General features: G+C 54.1%; 1 protein-coding gene across 2 annotated transcripts in view; it reads left to right on the forward strand.

The window, feature by feature from the left end:
- ntrk3b (neurotrophic tyrosine kinase, receptor, type 3b) overlaps nt 1-21,479 on the forward strand; it is a 69,873-nt gene that overhangs the window by 26,583 nt on the left and 21,811 nt on the right. Inside the window, exons 4-11 of one of the 2 annotated variants that reach the window (XM_053866729.1) lie at nt 8,198-8,266; nt 10,742-10,896; nt 12,022-12,164; nt 12,236-12,377; nt 13,295-13,594; nt 13,749-13,763; nt 15,211-15,272; nt 15,466-15,568. In XM_053866729.1, coding sequence (XP_053722704.1) covers nt 8,198-8,266; nt 10,742-10,896; nt 12,022-12,164; nt 12,236-12,377; nt 13,295-13,594; nt 13,749-13,763; nt 15,211-15,272; nt 15,466-15,568 — 989 coding nt within the window. The remainder of the gene's footprint in view (nt 1-8,197; nt 8,267-10,741; nt 10,897-12,021; nt 12,165-12,235; nt 12,378-13,294; nt 13,595-13,748; nt 13,764-15,210; nt 15,273-15,465; nt 15,569-21,479) is intronic. The other variant, XM_053866730.1, reaches the window with a different exon arrangement.

Here is a 21,479-nt window from a genome sequence, read left to right on the forward strand (position 1 = left end):
TAACTTGTCTGATCTGATCTGGAAAATCAGAAAAACTATTCATCCCGAGGGAAATTCTGTTCGTAACATTCTCTGTACACTACATATCCCAATAAAATGAAAAAAGAAATATTATAAAGTGCAAAAAGCTATACCAAAGAGCTTGGAAGCCATGCAGATTCAAGGACAGAGTGATCAGAAAAACATGCCAAAGAATCTGTCACGGGACGAAGGGACGAGGGAGCTAAAGCCACGTATAGGGGATGTGGTATAGGACCCAAGTGCAAGTGGTTATAGGCACAGGAGGCAGGAGGGAATTATAAATAATATTTAATAATTAAACAAACAAGAAAACAACTGAAAGCGTCACGGAACCGGGAGTTAAATGAGCTAGCTAGCATAAGAGACCGAAACAATGACAACCAGGAGTTAAATGAGCTGGCTAGCATGAGAGACCGAAACAATGAGAACCAGGAGTTAAATGAGCTGGCTAGCACACAAAACAAGAAGCTGAACAGAGAGGGAGAGACACGAGAACCAGGAGTTACCAAGAGGAACGAGAAGTCCAAAAAACACAGGAGCGAGTGGACACATCACAGGGAACATGGAAACGAAGAACAACACTGGGAACAAATCATGGGAATAAATATATAACGGTCTGGCACACGTTGCTGGAGCCCAGGTGTTCTTGAAGACAAGTCATCAGGTTAATCGGCTCCAGCCGTGTGCCAAAGGAACAGAGGGGAAAAAAGCAAAACCAGGACTCGGAGCCTGGAAGCGGAGCCATGACAGAATCCTTCATTTTTCAGGGATGAATTAAACAGTTTTACTGCCACAGGAAGAAAGGTGCTCCTGTGGCGCTCAGTCTTTGAGTTGGGCAGTCTCAGTCTGTTGGTCCGTGTGCTTCTGTACTGGACCAGGAGCAGATGGAGCGGGTGGGTGATGTTGAAACCAAGGATGCTCCTCAGATCCTCTCCATAACCGTCTCCAAGGAGTCCGGTTTCACCCCCACCACATCACCAGCTTTGCGGATGAGTCTGTTGAGTCTGTTAGCGTCCGCCACCCTTAATCTGCTGCCCCGGCAAACCACAGCCAACAGAATTGCACTGGACACCACCGGCTCATAAAACATCCTCGGCATTGTCCCGAAGATGTTGAAGGACCTGAGCCTCCTCAAGAAGTAGAGAGGACTCTGTCCTTTTTTGTAAAGGGCCTCAGTGTTCTGAGCCCAGTCCAGTTCATAGTCTACGAGGACCCCAAGATATTTATAGTCCTCGACCATATCCACATTACCCCCTGGATGGACACGGGGGTCACAGGAGACTTGGTCCTCCTTAGGTCCACCACCAGTTCTTTGGACTTGCTGCAGATGGTTCAGCTCACACCAAGCACCAAAGTCCTCCACCGCAGCCTCCTGTACTCAGTGTCCTCACCCTTGCTGGTACGTCCAACTATGGCAGAGTCATCAGAGAACCTCTGAAGGTGGCAAGTCTCCGACCGATAGCTGAAGTCTGTAGTGTAGTGTGGGTCATGTAAATGTTCCTGCTCCAGCAGCACAACCAAGATGGGCTCTGCTGTGAGGAGGGTCTGCAGACACAGCTGGTTGCTCTCCAAATGACGACTTTGCCTGAATCTTCTCAAGATGCTGAAGTCAGTGATGGACATGTGAAGAAGACGCGTGTGGAGTATGAGCATCTCAGTGGAGTCGCCTGTTCTCCATCTGTGGAAGTGGTTGCTGGTGTCGGCCCGAGCCACCGTGAGATGCCGACCACCATGAGCTCTGATCTCTGTGGAGCTCAGGTGAAGACAGCAGCGTCCATCTGCAGTCCAGCCACGCATCCCTCCTCACAGGCTGTGGCGTCGCCCAGGCAACGTCTGCCCCGCCTCTGGCCAGCCTGACAGACAGTTGTCGGACCGAGGGCTGACATTCGGTGTACACAGCGCTGAGCCCTCGGACGCCAGAGCTGTCAGTCAAACACAGCGAGCGAGAAACTCTCAGTGTGTTTGGACAGGAAGAGCAGGATCTGATTCCTGTTGACTGGCAATCCCGCTCCAGGAAAGCAGGCAACAAGACTCTGCAGATCTGTGTGTGTGTGTGTGTGTGTGGGCCTGCCTTGTTTAGCTATGCTTGTGGGGACCTTTTGGCTGGTCCCCAGGAGGTTAAGCCTTCATTTGAGGGTTAATGCTACGAGATAACTGAGTGTAAGTTTAGGGTGAGAGGTCCTCACTGAGATAGGTGTGCGTGTTCACGTCTGTCAGCGGTCAACTGGAGCGCTCATATTCATGGAGCTCAGTCCTCAGAGATGAAGGAGAACCTTCTTCCACCCACTTCCTGGTTCGAGGCAGACACATGCTGTTGCCCTTCCCCCTTCTTGGTGTGGTCTGTGTTTGAGCTTTGAGCACCGGTGATCACATGACCTCATGGGCTCAGGTGATCGTGATGTCACACCAAGTCAAAAGTCACAGGCGAAAGTGGGAAGGTTCTGGTGAGCTGAGGTCAGATCGGACCGCTCAGGGAGGATGGGTGAATGGCTGAAGCCCTCTTCCTGCTCAAGTCCTCCATGTTTCATCTCAGTCAGGGGGCGTTCAGGAGCCGCAGCGGTGCTTCGGTGACCAGAGGTCAGAGGTGAGGCGGGGCGAGGAGCCCGCACCCGCCGCTCCTTTGAAGTCTAAAGCCTGAGACGACACTCCATCCTCTTCAGACCTCATCAGCGCCGCTGCTCTCCACAACTGCTCAGCCATTTCACCCAAATTGCTTTTCACCGGCGACTCGTCTGGCGGTCATTTTCCAAAGTGCAGACTCGTGAATCGTCGATGTGACGAGATGTTAGTGTTCGCAGCTCCAGATTCACCCTGCTGTGATCAGGAGAGCGGCTGCTGGTCAATGCCTGTCTCTCCGTCCTTGTGGGGACCATCACCCTTTCCCCAGCCTCTTCCCCTAAACACAAGGCTCACCTGAACCAGGACTCAGAACCAGACCGGAACCCAGTTAGAATCACCCAGTTAGTTTGATGTTTCATCCTCGAATTGAGGCTGGACCTCTGGATAAGCCAGGTCCACACACACACACACACCAGGCAGCTGCTGATGCTCACTTCTTGTGGCGTCCAGGGAGAGGTCAGAGGTCAAACCGGGGACCTGAAGTCCACCTGCTGGATCCTGGCCACGTGAGCTAACAAAGCTTTGAAACTGTCCTGTAGCTTCGCATCAGCTGGTGCTAGCGAGGGGCTTCGCTCCGTTCATGGCTTCACATTGCTGGTTGGCAGATGGAGCCAGAGCTCAGCAGCAATGTTCCCTCTCATTTTTCATGTGTCTGAGCAAACCCACAAACTCCCTGAGCGGTCATCCACACCACTGTGAGGGACCCGTCGTCGGCTGTGTCTGCAATAGTTCATAATAGCGTTAAAATATTTTTCAATTTCTTGACAATTTGTGTAATTCACATGAAGGAATGGAACATGTGTGAAATTTAACATTTTTTACATTTTTAATAAAAAAAAATATAAGCATTCAATTGTTTTGGAATTGTATATTACATATACATATATATATATATATATATATATATATATATATATATATCAAGAATCTTCTAATACACGAAGTAAACTAACTCGCGTCACTGAAGGCACATTAGACCATTGGGGGCACTGGACAGACAGCACACTTCATTGACTGGCGTCTGCTCTCTGTGTATTGTCGTGTGAAACCTGCACTGCAACCGTTCCCTCTTAACTCCGCCCCCCAATTGTCACAGTGCATGCGCATGTTTGGACCGACTTGAAGAGAAATGAGCTCCTCAACATCAGCCAGCTCCAATAGTTCACTTCAAATAGCAGCTCTTCTAGTTGCTGCTAGTTCTGTTGTGTATGTGGCGGTGTCACTCGGCACCACTGCACCGAAGGACCTGTGGAAACGGCCGGTTAAGGACACACGCGGTCAAACAGCCAGTCAGCGCTTCATTTTGTTGATCTAATATCGTGAGGCTTTATGTCTTGACAGCAAGAAGGCCTGTATTCCAGAAATTGCGGTAATTTATATTCAATTCAGGATTAATTTTTGTTGCATACAGTAGATATTTTTGTGCGCTGAGCAGCAGAGATGAAGCTGAAATGTTGTCAGAATCACATCCACAGAAGATCACTGTAAAACAAGGAGGGCAAGTGAGAGTCGGGAGGGAAAGAGGCTGGATGCAGAAGCCCAGCTGGAAAGGTGAGCTGGTCCATGGTTTGCACAGGTCTGAGTGTGTTCGCAGGTGGCGTGCTTCATCTCGAATCTCGCAGGTCTCTCCCGTGGCGTCGGCACCGCTCCAGACTCCAGATGATTGTTTCTTCTCTCAGACGCCACTTGGCCCGTCCAACCTCCCCCGCTGGGCTGCTCCATGACCCGAATATTCCCCGGCGCATTAGTGGCGGCGAGAGCCGGCGAAGCGGATGCAACCTGCCGCGGGTTCAGAGTGGGTCCACCTGAGTCCAGTTAGAGCTTCTGCAGGGACACAGATGTTCTTCAGCGTGACAGCAGCGGAGGACGATGAAGACGCCAGGCGAGGCTGAGCGAGGACACCAGCCCTTTCAGTCTCACTTTCAGCTGCGGATGGACAATCTCAATCTGAAGCAATCAGATCATGAAAAGAGGCACGTGATGTGTGGTTCTCCTGAAGCCCAAGCTCCTGTCAGTCGCACTGAAGACCACTGCAGGTCCTGCGTGACCTCGGCTCTCGACGATGCAGATGTAATCCGAAGCGTGCGCTCCTCTGGTTTCCATGGCGACAGACTGACAAACAGCGTGTGGAGACCCTCCACGGCTGCTGTTTGCGTTCATTGCGCACGCCTGATGCTGCTTCGCCACTGAATTCCGAGCGGAAGGACTGTGGCAGTGTTGCCTTCAGCATCATGAAGAGCAACGGGAGCCGCGTCCCTGACTCATGGCGTCGCACGTGTTGAGAGATGATCACAATAAGGTTTCTATGACGTCATGACAAACCTGACCCCGCCCACCTCCCTGTCGCAAAAAACCTCACCCCGCCCACCTCCCTGTCGCAACAAACCTCACCCCGCCCACCTCCCTGTCGCAACAAACCTGACCCCGCCCACCTCCCTGTCGCAACAAACCTGACCCCGCCCACCTCCCTGTCACAACAAACCTCACCCCGCCCACCTCCCTGTCTCTGAACAACCAAGTGCGTTTGAGCTCACCAGCAGGTGGCGCTTCGGCTGCGAGCGTGGAGGTTATCTGGCCACCAGAGTGCAGCTGTCAGCGGAGGCGGGCTGAGGCTTCCCTCCTGATCAATGGCAGTGGAGGAGTTGAGGAGTGGAGTTTAGTGCAGACACTCTGATCAATCCATCAGTTGCTCTTCAAACTTGAGCTCATTGATCATCAGCTCAAAGCAGGTGGGACCAGATCCGTTCCGGACCTAGCTGTGAAGCGTGTCTTCGGTTCCCCAGCCCATCAGAACCAGCTGCAGTCCAGTCAGGGTGGGCGGCTCTGGCGTGTGGCGGCGACAGACGCGAGCTCTGCGCTGATGTTTCCATCAATACCAACACTGTTCTGTCCCATCTCTGGGACTCGGCCCACGCCAGAACACGAGCCACACTTTTAAACCCTCTGGATCTCCACTAAAGCTTCTGGGCTGGTCCCGGTTCAGAGCCTGGATTATTTTTGTCTGGAACCAGATAATCACATTTTATCAACAAAGCCACCCCAGAGGTGCTCCAGCTCCCAGATCCTCTCCTGGACCTCGCTGGTTGTGAACTGGCGATGGTTGCGGAACTGCGAGGCTCGGGGAGCGGCTGCGCTGCGCTGCGCCGGCCTCACCTTCCCACCTCTCACTCACTTGGTGTTGTTCCTCCATGTCACTTCTGCAGGAAAGGCTTGTGGTTTTTCTGGCTCCCACGTCTTTGACACACTTCCCTCCCTGAGGTGTCAGTGAAGGAGCGTCTCTGCCTCAGGACTTCTTTTCACCTCGTCTACTTCAGTGGATTTCAATGCGATTGTCGAATTGCTTTTGTATTTTCACATTTTGGAGATGTGATTTATCTGGTTCTTTTCTCTCATGGCTGACTCGCTGCTGTCTTTTATGGGACCTCCACGTGGCTGAGAGCAGTTCACCTCAGCGGCTCTCAGGGAGTCTGGAGGCAGGAAGCTGCACAACGAGCCTCGTGGGAGCGTTCGGCACCGTTCTTTTAATCAACTCAACAATTTCATCGATTTCATCAAGAAACCATTCAGTGTCAAGCCGGTCTCCATGGCGACGGCGGCAGTCGCTCCCTTGCCTCGGCTCCTCCGGTGTCTGCCTCAGCAGCTGCTCATTCATCCACCCAGTGAGCCGATCTGTGAGTCTCTTCATGAGTCGCTCTGTTGAGTCACTGAGTCACTTCTGACAGTTCTGGTTCTGGAGTCGTCAGTAAACAACTCACTCAGTCAGTGGGGTCTGACTCGTCCCTGACGTGTCGACGTGTGTGTCGCTGAGCTGCCTCAGTGTTGGACTGGATCTGGAGGGCGTCTGGTCCAGGATCTCGACTGTGGAGGATGAGAAAGTGCTGCTGTCCGTGATCTGAAACCAGACGACCCGACTACACACTCGCGCTTTATCACCGCCTCCCTGAAATGGAGTTATCACAGCATGTTTATCCTCCCAACGCTGCGGCTGAATAATTCAGCGCTGGAAATGACTCGCCATCCCTTTCAGCAGAAGTTCAGCTTTTCATTAAAACCTCTGTTTTGAGTCCTTTAAATGTGAGACTCGGTGAGTCCACTTCCCGTCCGGAGCACAAGCCGACTTGAATGTGTGACTCAGTTGAAGCAAAAGCCACTAGAGTGCAGCGTCGGTCAGCGAGTCTAGTATCGAGTATAAAGATGGAGACCGAGTCCCAGTCACTTGGACTTGTGACCTGGGCTACCTTCCTGCCAGACGTGTGCGACCAAGTCCGTCAACTACTAGAAAGTGAATCAGCTGCCTGCAAGTGATGAGTCTGGTCTACTTCCTGTCTTGTTTGACACGTGTGGGACTCGATAAACTCACGTCCCGTTGATTTTTGCGAGCCGTCTGACCTGGCTCACCGGGGACAGATGACATCACTTCCTGTTTACTCAACTCTGCCGCACATCCGACACTGAACTAGACAATCCACACTCAGCCAAACTCCACTCGGTCTCTACCACGCTGCGCATTACGCTGATGTTGCTTGTGCTAGGTGTGTGCGAGTCGCGCGAGGATGCTACTGATACAACAGTGGCGACTGAATGCTGTGATTCACTGTTCTGAGCTAAGACTACACTGTGTTGTGTGTGTGATTGCACGGCTCTGGGAGGATGATGACGCTGGTCGTCTTGTACAGCAAATACAGTCAGTCGCACTGTGTCCCCACAAGCCTGGTTCACACTGACCTGCTGCTCCCCAGAGCTTCTATGGTGTTTGATTTCTGCTGCACCTCAACCTCCCACCTCACGTGGCCACGACGGCTCGGACCCGCGGTCAGGTGAGCCCTCAGGATCAGCAGGCTCCAGCGTCCCCGCCGTCGCCCCCTGGCTGCAGCGCCCACATCAATATTAACACTCCGGCGCTGGAACACTCTCTCTTCCTCTGCTGCTGATGAAAGTTTGATGTGAACCACGTCGCTATGGTTCCTGGTGCAAATGAGCCGCCTGTGTCTGACACTTCAGTCACACAGAGTTGGGTGTGTGTCTGCCCTCCCAGGCCTGGCAACAGATCCAACGTGCGCATGAACAGAGACGCTCGTTTTTTTATTTCATAATCGACTCCCCGCCACGCGCCTGTAACCCCCACCTCATCCAATTTAGGCCGACATTTCTCGCACTGATACCAAGGATGACCTTTGAAGGCCGACACCACTTCCTGTGTGAAGCTCTGCTTCTTGCATCAGGAGCCTCAACGGTCGTCAAGTCATTCCAAACGGTGTTGAACGCTGGAGTCACATCCAGAGCCGCGGCTGGTCCGGCCTGGCTGATGATGATGATGTCGCGTGGTCACCAGAGGGAAGCGCTTCTCTTCCGCAGCTCTGTGTGTGGTCCACCCAGGAGTCGCACTTGTTTGTGTTGAGACACGTCAGTGGAGAGCGATGGCTCGAGCAAACACAGGGTGGAGAGTCTTAGCCAGGACACCTCTGCCGACAGCTGGCGTGTGTGTGTGTGTGTGTGTGTGTGTGTGTGTCTGGTGTTGGATTTGCTGTACTGACGGTGTGTCTGTTGTGCTCCACAGAAACTTGTCCAAGAACCCGCTGAGCACCTTGTCCTGGCAGCTCTTCCAGCACCTGCAACTCTCCGAGCTGTGAGTCTTCTTCTTCTGTCTCCTCCCGCCTGACCTGTGCGCCATCTGGTGGTCACTGGAATAAATTGTTGAGTATTGAGTGAATTCACTCCAACTTTGATTTGACTCATGGTGCAAGTCAAGTCATCTGGCGCACAATGCGAGTCAGAGTGCTACAACAGCTGAGTCCCACACACCTGAGCGAGTCCCTGGGACCCTGGGTTTTGGGTGTAACGACTTGGTTTCATGCGCATCTCGCTGAACTGTGCAAGTCACTTTCAGTCCAACTGACTCGCAGATGGATACCTGAGTCAGTGTCACCTGAGCAAGTCACTCCACATGTGGCCTCCTGTCTCACATGCTAACATCGTGGCCTCCCGTCTCACATGATAACATCAAGGCCTCCTGTCTCACATGCTAACATCAAGGCCTCCTGTCTCACATGCTAACATCGTGGCCTCCCGTCTCACATGCTAACATCAAGGCCTCCTGTCTCACATGCTAACATCAAGGCCTCCTGTCTCACATGCTAACATCAAGGCCTCCCGTCTCACATGCTAACATCAAGGCCTCCCGTCTCACATGCTAACATCGTGGCCTCCCGTCTCACATGCTAACATCGTGGCCTCCTGTCTCACATGCTACATCGTGGCCTCCTGTCTCACATGCTACATCGTGGCCTCCTGTCTCACATGCTAACATCATGGCCTCCTGTCTCACATGCTAACATCGTGGCCTCCTGTCTCACATGCTAACATCGTGGCCTCCTGTCTCACATGCTACATCGTGGCCTCCTGTCTCACATGCTAACATCATGGCCTCCTGTCTCACATGCTAACATCATGGCCTCCTGTCTCACATGCTAACATCATGGCCTCCTGTCTCACATGCTAACATCATGGCCTCCTGTCTCACATGCTAACATCATGGCCTCCTGTCTCACATGCTAACATCGTGGCCTCCTGTCTCACATGCTACATCGTGGCCTCCTGTCTCACATGCTAACATCATGGCCTCCTGTCTCACATGCTAACATCGTGGCCTCCTGTCTCACATGCTAACATCGTGGCCTCCTGTCTCACATGCTACATCGTGGCCTCCTGTCTCACATGCTAACATCATGGCCTCCTGTCTCACATGCTAACATCATGGCCTCCTGTCTCACATGCTAACATCATGGCCTCCTGTCTCACATGCTAACATCATGGCCTCCTGTCTCACATGCTAACATCATGGCCTCCTGTCTCACATGCTAACATCGTGGCCTCCTGTCTCACATGCTACATCGTGGCCTCCTGTCTCACATGCTAACATCATGGCCTCCTGTCTCACATGCTAACATCGTGGCCTCCTGTCTCACATGCTAACATCGTGGCCTCCTGTCTCACATGCTACATCGTGGCCTCCTGTCTCACATGCTAACATCATGGCCTCCTGTCTCACATGCTAACATCATGGCCTCCTGTCTCACATGCTAACATCATGGCCTCCTGTCTCACATGCTAACATCATGGCCTCCTGTCTCACATGCTAACATCAAGGCCTCCTGTCTGTTCTGTTGATGTTGGGTGTGAATCCAGTGGATTAATTCTGCTTCCACTCGTCCATGTTTTGTTTTGAGTTGTGACCTTTAAATCCCTGAAGGTCATCAACACTCCGCCTGCAGGTTTATTGTCTCGCGTGGTCCGTTTCAATCTGGCCCAGTTTTACACGCCTGTCAGACTGTGATTGGACAATCTCCGAGCAGATGAGTGCTGGTCCAGAGGCCGTGGACGGAGGTCAAGCGCAGACCGAGGAGGCGTGAATAATGTATGAGGGACGTCAGCACCTGGTAATGAGAACAGATTCCTGCGGTGGACGCGCGCTCCAGGAGCTCGCCTGATCTCCCAGCGCTCGCGGCCCAACAGCCTTGATTAGCTCTGTCACATTTCAGATCATAATCTCTGCTGGAGTCCAGTGGCGCCGCAGAGGAGAGCTGCTCAACATCACGCAGACGGACGGCCGCTGCATGTGCTCTGCACGTGTGCTGTGATATCGCCCTGGTGGTGGATGGTGATGTTGGCACGTAGTGACGCCATCGCCCTTTCCCCAGCCACTGAACCCAAACACGTAAACCAGCGCTTGGAACCCAGTTAGAATCACCCACTTATTTCCACACTTTCCTCGATGAGGAAATGAGGTCTGGAACAGTGAGGACCAGCCAAAATGTCCTGACTCTGTTGCTTAGTTTTTCACTCTGGTCCTGTACAAGAACACACACACACATTTTGCCAACACCTTCAGTTTGATAAATGACTGTAGTTCTGCAGCGTGAGTGTGTCGGGCCGACCTTCAGGGCGTCGGACCCAGGTGACCCAGGTGCCTGGGAACCTCACGGGAGGAAGAGTATTCTGCCACTCAGAGCTCTCCTCAATGTGGCAGGAGCCACTGACCTGGAGTTCAGCGTCTCCTCGTCACCGTAGGATGTGGTTTCTGATCTGTCTCCTGGTGTCGCAGGCGTCTGGAAGGCGTGGTCTTCGACTGCGGCTGTGACATCCGCTGGATCCAGCTGTGGCAGCAGAGGTTCGAGGCTGGGCTGCACACACAGCAGCTCTACTGCAGGGTCGGAGCCTCCAAGATCAGGCTGCACAACATGTACATTCAGAACTGCGGTGAGTCAGAGGAGCTGGTGCTGGTGAGGAGGAGGGGGGGGGGGGGGGAGAGGAGGAGGAGGAGGAGAGGAGAGGAGGAAGAGGAGGATCTGGAGGAGGAGGGAAGGAGGAAGAGGAGGATCTGGAGGAGGAGCGAAGGAGGAAGAGGAGGATCTGGAGGAGGAGGGAAGGAGGAAGAGGAGGATAAGTTGATGCTGATGGTGATGATGATGGTGATGATAGTGATGAAGATGGTGGGGATGATGATGGTGATGATGATGGTGAGGATGATGGTGATGAAGATGGTGATGATGGTGATGATAGTGATGAAGATGGTGGTGATGGTGATGATGATGATGATGGTGATGATGATGGTGATGATGATGATGATGTTGATGATGATGGTGATGATGTGATGAAGATGATGATGGTGATGATGATGATGATGGTGATGATGATGATGGTGAAGATGATGATGATGGTGATGATGATGATGGTGATGATGATGATGGTGATGATGGTGGTGATGATGTAGATGATGATGATGGTGATGATGAAGATGATGATGGTGATGATGGTGATGAAGATGATGATGTGATGATGAAGATGATGATGATGATGATGATGGAGATGAGGATGATGATGGTGATGATGATGGTGATGATGATGATGGAGATGAGGATGATGATGGTGATGATGGTGATGATGATGGTGATGATGAAGATGATGATGATGATGATGATGGTGATGAAGATGATGATGGTGATGATGGTGATGATGATGGTGATGATGAAGATGATGATGATGATGATGGTGATGACGATGATGATATGATGATGATGGTGATGATGGTGATGATGATGATGAAGATGAAGATGATGATGATGATGATGGTGCTGGTGGTGAAGATGATGATGAACATCATAATATCATCATCATCATCATCTTCATCCTTCTCTGGAGGAGCTTTGCTGTGTTGTGATCGGTGCCTTTGGCGGCTGCTCACCTCAGGCCCATGTTGACAGTTGTTGCTGACTTTCATGTGAATGTAGCTCCTTCATCTACTATTGTGATTTAACCCATGATGTGGAGTCATGCCATGAGAATGAAGGAGTGCGTCTCTCTCTGTGTCCTCGCTGGCTCCAGACCTGCCTGAGATCAGTGTGAGCCACAGCAGTGTGTTGGTGACGGAAGGCGACACCGTGACGGTGAGCTGCAACGGATCGGGGTCCCCGCTGCCCGAGGTGGACTGGACTGTGGGGGGCCTGCACTCCATCAACACTCACCTGGTAGGACTCCCTCAGCAGCCGGTGACGCGGCTCCGCTGAGAGACCGGCTCTGCTGTCTCTTGTCTCCGCAGTCCAACGTCTACTGGCCCAACATCCACTCCATCAACCTGACGCTCTTCAACCTCAGCCGCCAGGACAACGGCTTCCAGCTGACCTGCATCGCCGAGAACGTGGTGGGGATGACCAACGCCTCCGTCCAGCTGGCCGTGCAGTGTGAGTCCTGCTGGCTGGATCCTGTGACCGCGCCCTCCTGGCTTGGCTCCATTCCACGCTTGAGTTTGTTGCCCTCCTCACTTCTCTCTCCTTCCTCCTGGAATTCTTTTGGGTTTTTTTTTTTCATGGTCTCAGGTGTAGTGAAGGAGGCACCGCCCCCTGCCGAGTCACCTCCCGACTCCCCAGGTCACGGACATGACACGCTGTCAACATCTCTTTGTCCAAAAGTAACTTCTTATAAAAACAAACATCTGGCTCAAATCATGGTGAACAGAGATGAACTGAGCAGCTGTTGCCACGGTAACCCTGTCAGATGCAGGAGTCTCCTGGGCAGCTGTTTGACTCAGAGGACCCTGAGAGAAAAGACAGATTTTCATCCTGATTCTTTCCCTGACCACAGACAAGAGAAGCCAGAGTTGTATCAGCTGTGCATCTGAACCTTCACACATTCATTCAAACCAAGTCCATATGAAGCCCCGCCTCCTGATGGGATCCACAGAAGCAGGTGGATTTTCATCCCTGTTGGCTGTGAGCTGGGGGGCAGGGGGAGGAGCGTCCTGCCAAACTCCTCCTCCCATGAAAGCGTTAGTTCAGTAAGCCACTGTCGACAGTGTGGAACTCACCAGCGTCACACATCCCACCAATCACAGGCCGCGAGTGTCGGGGACTCGCCAGATGTGGAGAGCCGGCAGCTTAAACTAACATGGAGGCCGAGCCACGGCTGTGAAATGAGCAGGTGGGAACCCCCCGTGTAGCCATGACTCAGGGACGTGCAGAGGCTCCGTTTCACAAAGACTCAATGACTGGTTCAACAACAGGAGGACTCAGTGACTGACTCATTAGAACGACTCGGCGATTCCACCGGTTGAAGAAGAAGCACAGGCGCCGTCTTGACTTCCCCGTCTCCTCTCTCCTAGTTCCTCCCGTCATCCTGAAGCTGGCGGAGCCGGAGAGGCGCCACGACACCTGTATGGAGTTCACGGTGCGCGGCTTCCCGCCGCCCCAGCTGCGCTGGTTCCACCGGGGGCAGGAGCTGCAGCAGAACGATTACGTCCGCACGGTGATGGACTTCTACCAGGACGTGCTGGAGGGCTGCCTGCTCTTCCAGAACCCCACGCACCTCAACAACGGCGACTACACGCTGGAGGCCAGCAACGCTCTGGGCACCGCCACCAAGACCGTGTACGGGCACTTCCTCGTGGACATGGACCACGAAGGTGAGCCCGCCGCGACCTCTGACCCCAGGCGGTCTCCCTCTCCTCGTGTGTCTGCCGGCTTGTGCCTCACTGCTCCTGCCATCTGAGGGAGCGTGAGAGAGCCGGGCTCAGACAGTCGACTCACAGTTCCACCTGCTGTCTTCTCTCTCCGCAGACATGGTGGTGCTGGGTGAGTTGCACACACACACACACACTCCTCACCACCTCTGGCTGTCATGCTCCACCCGCTCTTCTCCTGCAGTGGTCAGTGGCCTCCATCGCGAGCGCCACACTCCGGTGCTCCTTGGTCCCACTCTGACCACAGAGTCGTGTCTGTGGTGTCTGACCCCTCTGCTGCTAGCGTTAGCAGCTGCTCTGCGTCCGCTCACCTTCAGTCAGCAGCTGCAGCATCACCACTGCTGACCTTCACCTTTGACCCTTTCCCCACAGCTCACCTCACTTCCTGTTCCGCGTGAGACGAGGAGGTTCAGTCGGAGATGGTGTTGTTGTGTGTCTGATCCTTGACGGCTCCAGAACCCGAGAAAAGGCGGGTGGGGGAGGAGAGGAAGGGAGGAGGGGCGGTGGGTCTGGTGAAGGTCACTCTCCTTATTGGATTTGCATCAGCAGTTTTCCAGCTTCAGTTAACCAGCCACAGTGAACAAGTCACTCTGGAGAGAGAGAGAGAGAGAGACAAGGTGTGCATCTGTGTGAGTGAGTGAGTGAGTGCGTGTGTGTGTGTGACTTTTAAACCAACACAGTGAGGACATCTTGGCCGGTCCTCACTCAGGCCTCAGTTTGACAGCTGGGTCATTATCAGTGGCTGTTAGTTTGGCTCAGAGTCCAGGTTCAGTTCAGCCAGGTGTTTGAGATGCTCAGGTTGAGGGGGAGAGGCTGGGGAAAGGGTGATGGCCAGGAGAGGTCCCCACAAAGATAGGAAGACAAACCTGTGTGTATGTGTGTGTGTAGCCCTAACCATCCTAAACACATGGCTCACCAGAGCCAAGTTATTCTGGGGTCTTCATCCTCAAATTGAGGCTTAACCTTGTGGGGACCGGGGAAAGCGGTGGTGGGGATGGCGGCGTCCACCGTCTCTCGCTCCGTCACTCTCCCACTGCGGGCGTGCGCTCATTCGCCGGCTGATGTGCCGCCGCAGGCCTCCTGCTCTGCCTCTGACACCACGCCGCTTCATTTCACGCCTCCTGCGCTGCCCAGATCCGCCGCCACTCACACGCTGGACTCCGCAACCTGCCACATGACGGCGCTCCTCCAGGCACTCTGGTTTCCTCCCACCCACCACAAACACACAAATCTGGTTCATAATCTCCTGAAACAGGCCGAGCGACATCTGTCAGTTAGTGACCGTGATGACTGAGGAAGGAACGGGAACTAAAGACGGGAGTTACCCAGAGCTGGAGAAGAAGAATCCCATCTCAGGCTAAGTGAGGCCTGACATTGTTGTGCTGAGAAACCAAGTGAGCAGAGAGAGTCTGTGGGAGGAGCCCACGGGTCAGACCCAGAGGAGCGTCTCACGCCTGATCCAGGACCTGGTCTGGTGTCGGCAGCCTCGCGACGCTTCTGTGTCGGTGATGAAAGGCACGCGCTGACGCAGCAGCTCATCCGACGTCTGTGTCTTGCAGGTCCCTCGCACCCGGAGCACCCGGAAGATGGCGCCGGTCGGCCCGAGGAGGACACGTTCGGAGTGAGTCCTAAACTGTGTTGTGTCAGGAGGGCGTTTGGCTCGGCCCGTTTCCACCCGATACTGGCCAGGCTGCTGCCGCCGTCACCGCCGGCTGACGTCATCGCGCACGCTAGCTTGTCTGCTAGCTTCACCGCGCCAGCTTCAAGCGCTGCTGCTGCCGTCACCGCCGGCTGACGACTGTCTGGTCTCTCAGGTGTCCATCGCCGTGGGCCTGGCGGGCTTCGCCTGCGTCCTGCTGCTGGTCCTCTTTGTTCTCATCAACAAGTACGGACGTCGCTCCAAATTCGGAATGAAAGGTGAGTGGGCATGTTTGCCTTCAGACTGTAGAGGGACTGGACGTCCTGCTGGATCATTTGCTTGTGAGCCTGTGTCAGAAGCAGGATGAGGAGGGCGGGATTTGCTTTTGGAGCTGAGTTCTGTTTGGATTCTACAACGTTCTGAGGATCTCCCGATTCATTTCTATGACTTCTGCTCATGTGACCAGAAATCCTGACTTATTGAAGCGATCGAGTCGCTGAAGCAAATCAACATGTGGATTTACCTCTTTCACACTTGCTGCTGCTGGCGGTGTGTGTGTGTGTGTGCGCGGTAACACTAGCGCCACCCACTGTCCGACTGAGCCCATGGGAAGCGCTGTAACGGCTGTGTCCCGCTCTCTTCCTAGTTCCGTCCTGCTGGTGACCCCGGGCGGCAGAAGAGGCTCTGCAGCCCTGTGTCACGCTCCAGCCGATCAATAGCTGTGGTCGCCACGCTCTCCGATGACTCGCCGCTTTACCTGCTGCTCATTCATCCTCCACACCGCAGTCGCACGATGGAAAGCAGGATTCATTAGCGCACGCCAGCTGTCAATCACGGCGAGCTACTCAATAGGATTAATACGGCTTTTGTTCTGGTTGGGTCGGATCCAGGTCTGGATTTATGGCTCTGGCGCTGGCGGTCTGAGTGACGATCCTGAACCAGGAGGGCAGCCATGATGATGATGATGATGAAGGTTCAGCTTCAGATGATCGCTCGGCTCATGACTCACAACCTGCCGCGCTGCAGCATCACCTGCGTCATGTGACTTGCAGTGGTCAGCCCCGACACGCCCGGCGAGTGACCCCGGCCGGGGTCAGAGGTGACGAGTCAGAGGGCCACTCTAGACTCTGCACTGGTGGGTTTGACGGCCTGTTGGGGGAGGAGCCTGGAGAGGTTCAGTGTCCTGAGCTCGACCACGGTTGTGGAGTGGACCTTCTTGTCGCAGTGCAGCTCAGTGCACAGAGCTGAGCCAGAAGGAATGTCCCTCCGTGGTGTGGCAGACTCCGAGTGCTGGAGGGAGACAGGGGCCCCAGGAAGACGAGGCGCAGCTCTTCATGCGTTTGCGAGGTCACGGCTCGACGCGGCAGGTCCTCTGAAGGCATCAGGACTCGCCCGGCTGGCTCAGAGTCCTGGCTCAGGTCAGGTTAAGGAGGAGAGGCTGGGGAAAGGGGGGCCAGGAGAGGTCCCCACAAGGATGGTGAGACATATGTGTGTGTGTGTGTGAGAGAGAGTCTTGACCCCAGACTCTGCTGCGAGGTTTCCAGAAGCCATTACCTTCAGACGGAGCCATCATGGATTTCCACAGCTCTGAATCACTGCTGCTGTTTTGCTTGTTGCCGTTTGATGATCAACCTTTTTTTTTTTTCAATGAGCTGGAAGCGTGATTTGTGTCACCTGCGGCGGCCCGCCTCCCGACTGCCCTCCACCGCTGAGCGTCAGCTCGCCGCGCGGCTCCGCTGAAGATGTCAGTCGAGTCCGTCTTTCTCTTGAGAGAAAGAGCTGCTCAGTGATGAGCGTCGCGCGATGAGCGCAAGGGTCCTCATCATGAGTCAGCTGACCCTGCTGTCCTGTTCAGCCGCCATGTTGGATCCTGAGACGCCACGCAAGGCAGCAGAACACTAGGTTTTAGAGAGTGAAGGAAGCAGCGGTGGCGCCTGGACTCACAGAGCCGTCCTCAGCGGCGCCGCACCTTCAGGCCTGACACACACACACGCGCTGGTGCATGACGTGCCAGGCCAGCTCACGCTCGCCTCAGTCACATGGCCTCCTCCAGCCCGCAGAAGAAACACACCCCGCACGCTCGGCCCCCAGAGGGCAGCCAGTTCTGAGAGCCGCCAGTGAGACACATGGCGAACCACGGGGCTCATGTCACCTTCCCGGCTCTTCTCTCTTTGGTCCAAGCGCAGACGGGCTGCTCCTCGGAGCCTCGTCGTGCGGGGTGGAGTCCACGCTTCACCTGCCACCGACGTCACCACGTTGACCGGTACCTCACTCCCATTACTGTGTACTGCTGCATGTATCACAGACAGTAGAACTACTGCAGTACCACTGATAGCACTGCAGGTGTTTCCTCTTCTGTGACCTCCACGTTTCATCAACCTTCATCCCTCTTGCTTGTCCACCTTCATTACCGCCCTGACTTACTGGGACCAATGATGATGAAGGAATGATCTCTGGAGCGTCTGTACAGAAGAAGACTCCTCTTTTGTAGACCTTGTTGTTTCAGCCAACACACGTCCTCCATCACCTCATCTACTCCACCGTCTCACATGCTTCATCAGTTAATGCATCATCATCCCATCAACCATCACCTCACACCGACACCATTTAGCATCTTCCTGTCGCCGCTCCTCCAGACATCTCCACCATCCCACATGCTCTGTCTCCTCACATCCTCCATCTCATCTCTTGCATTATCTCGCTTCCTGTCCCGTCGTGAATCCTCCCTCGTCTTTCGTCCTCTCAGATCCATCTCCTGACGTCCTCTGCCTCCTGCACTCCTCCATCTTCTCCCAGCCTCTCTGGTCTTCCATCCTCTCACGTGGTGCTCTGCTGACCTTCACGTGAACATCTCAGTCACTCTCCGCTCCTCCGAGATGGAGGCTCTGAAAGCTTCTCCGTCCAGGCGTGACTCCTGTTGTCATCCAGAGAGGAGGACAAACAAGAGCTGCTGACTTATTGATGGGGATGAAAGGCGGCTGGTGGTCTTCTCGGGTCACCTGACTGACGACTGAAGCTATATTTTGTCTCGCTTTATTTCTCTTAGCCACTAAGTGCTCGCTGTCCGCCGCCTCGCTGCTCGCCGCACCAATCGAAGCCACTGATTCGCTCGGAAAGCTTTTCGCTGCCATCAATAGTTGAGTAGTTTTAAAAAATATATATATATTTATTTATTTTTAAATCCAGCAACAATGTGGAATCTTAGAAATGTCAGGACTCGGCTGAATACAGATGTGGGAGGAGGAGGAGGAGCCGCCGCAGTCTTCTGCCGCAGCAGCCGCCTCTCGCCTGAAGGGAAATGTTCACAAAAGATTAGCTCGCTCCTCTTGTCAGCTGCCGAGCTTCGCAGAGGAGCAGGAGTCGAGCAGATTTGTGTTTCCTCTGTAAACACGTTTGAGGGAGATGCAGAGACGAGCCAGCGCTCGGGTGCCACCTCTGCTCCTCTCCTCTTCCTCCTTCTCCTTCTCCTTCACCTCCTCCTCTCCTTCTCCTCCTGCTCCTTACAGCTCCTCACTGCTCCTGCTCCTCACTGCTCCTGCTCCTCACTGCTCCTCACTGCTCCTGCTCCTCACTGCTCCTCACTGCTCCTGCTCCTCACTGCTCCTCACTGCTCCTGCTCCTGCTCCTCACTGCTCCTGCTCCTCACTGCTCCTCACTGCTCCTTCTCCTGCTCCTCACTGCTCCTCACTGCTCCTCACTGCTCCTGCTCCTCACTGCTCCTTCTCCTGCTCCTCACTGCTCCTCACTGCTCCTTCTCCTGCTCCTCACTGCTCCTGCTCCTCACTGCTCCTGCTCCTGATACTGATTCTGACACTGATGCTGATATACTGCTATACTGCTATACTGCTATACTGATACTGATACTGCTGCCGCTAACTCTGTTGGCCCTGGTACTGATACTGCTACACTGATGCTGACTGTGAGTACTTTTACTGCAACCATATCTCTTTCTCCCACTGCTTTCATGTGCAAACACGTCTACAGTACCAGCACTTGGTCCTAGTAGGAGGAGTAGCACTTCCACCTGTGGCAGAAGTACCCAGAACTGCGTCAGCTACCGCACATCTGCCAGGGCTCCAGCATGTACTTGGACGAAGTGTATTTACTTTGTGCGCTTGGGTGTACGAATAGAGAAGGCATCGGTGGAGTCCCGGTGACAGAAGCCACCTGCTTGTGTGGAGCGCTACGCCGCACCTCAGACTCACTGTTAATTTCACCAGGACGCTTCCGCCCCCTGGAGGACGTGGCTGATAACTGGCGTGCTGTTGTTGGCTGTGCCTGAAATAGACTCTCTGTCGACTAATGAAGGCTTTAATGTCTCACCAGACCATGGTTCGGGGACAGTGCCGACTCAGCCGGGCGCCGATTAACAAAAGATGGCTGCACTCGCTCAACTTTCTGCTCCGAGGAGAGGGACGTTGGTCTGGGCCTGAGTGTTAGCGTCGGCCCCCTGCTGGCCCGTGGTGGAATATTCATAATCTGACGCAGTCGAAGGTCAAAAGGTCAACCTCACTTCAAAAGAAAGGGTCGCGAAAACATCCAAATGTCAAAAAAACTGCAGTTGTAATGATGTGTTTGCACAAGATGGCCGACAACAGAAACCGAGTAAATGTTCAGGCACTCCTGCGTCGACTCGGAAAGAGTCTGTTTCAGCTCCCGCCAGCGATTGTGTGTGTGTGTGTGCCGGGGAGGCGCGCTGACCTCCAACTGCTCGATAAGTCCGTCTGAATTTTAGCCAGCGGCCCAGCGGGGAGCCGTGTTATGTAAGAGCCCAACACCGAGGTCGCGCTCACTCCCACGCTGCAGCTCCAGCGCGGTTGCTCAGTGATGGAGGTGATGTGATGTGGGACTCCACGGCCTGTTTCCTTGACGATCGGCTGCCACGAGAGCGAGGAGATGAGACTCGCACCAGTCACACCTGCCTTTGACATTGGTTTTGTGGTCTTCTTACATACTGAAAGGATTTTTCAGAGAAGACTTAACTGACAAATGTAGAGTGTAAAACTATCAAGCGGAGGTTGGATGAAGGAGGTGAAGAAGAGGGTGCAGGCAGGGAGGCCACCTCTGCTTTATAATGGTGGAGACTCAGGAGTCAGAGATGAAGGTGCTGAGGTTGTGGGACTGGCTCCACCTGGTGCAGTCCAGTGCCTGAGCTGAGCCTCCTCTGTCTTCTGATGGTGTTGGCGCTACGCTAGCACGCGAGCTGGTGTGTTGAAGACGGTGCTGGGCGTGAGGGGGGCCGCTCTGGTGTCGAGGGAAACGCTGTAGGTTTGCTCCGCCGCCATGTGGTTTCCAAGCCCTGACCTCGATGCTCCTGGAGCACCTGCATCCTTCAGCAGGAGCTGCTCCGGTTCTGAATGACTCGCGAGGCCGTTACGGAAATGCCACGGCCATCTGCAGCGCTCCGAGTGTGAAATGAAGACGGAGTGCGTGTCGCGCCGCGAGGAGGGGCCGTTACCGGCTTCTCAAAGGCGGCAGATGATGTCAATTTAGCAGGTCACGCTCCCATGGGTCGCCGCATCTTTCACCATCGACGTCGGTGTGACACCTCAATCCCGGTAATGAGTCAGAAGTGGCTGCGGTTCACGAGGAGCCGCCGCAGATAAACGGCCGTGTCGCCATGGCGATGATGAGGTGCTGCCAGATGGCATCGGATGTTGATTCTGCGGAGTCGGCGCCGTGATCCTCGCCGCTGAAGGATGCTGTGATGATGAAGACACACTGTGGAGGCTGGCTGTCATGTGACCTGCGAGTCTCACAGATGGAGGGAGTGACTGGACGAGTCACAGCAGGTGCACAAACATGAGCTGCTCCGCAGGTCACATGTCAGAGGCAGGCTGGTGAACATGGCGGAGGCTGAGCCATGGTTTACCATACCGGTCCCAAACAACTTGACAGGAAATAAGCAGCTGCCCGTGATGAAGAAAAACCGGGTATAAAATAAATATGCTATGTGATGTTCCGTGACCAGTTTCCGGGCTGGCAGCGCTGTCCTCACAGGGCGGAGGTGTGGAGGGGGGGTGGAGTCTGAGAGGTGAAGGTGCGTGTGAGCGGCTCATTCAAACAGCAGCTGCTGATCTAGAGGCTCAGAAACAGCCTGGAGAGAGATGGAGCTGGAGGTCGGCCATGTTGGTTTATAGTGTCGCTGCACCACTCACTTCCTCAGTTCTGACTTCCCTCTGTTCTACG

This window comes from Synchiropus splendidus, chromosome 5, assembly GCF_027744825.2.
Source record: "Synchiropus splendidus isolate RoL2022-P1 chromosome 5, RoL_Sspl_1.0, whole genome shotgun sequence".
NCBI lineage: Eukaryota > Metazoa > Chordata > Actinopteri > Syngnathiformes > Callionymidae > Synchiropus > Synchiropus splendidus.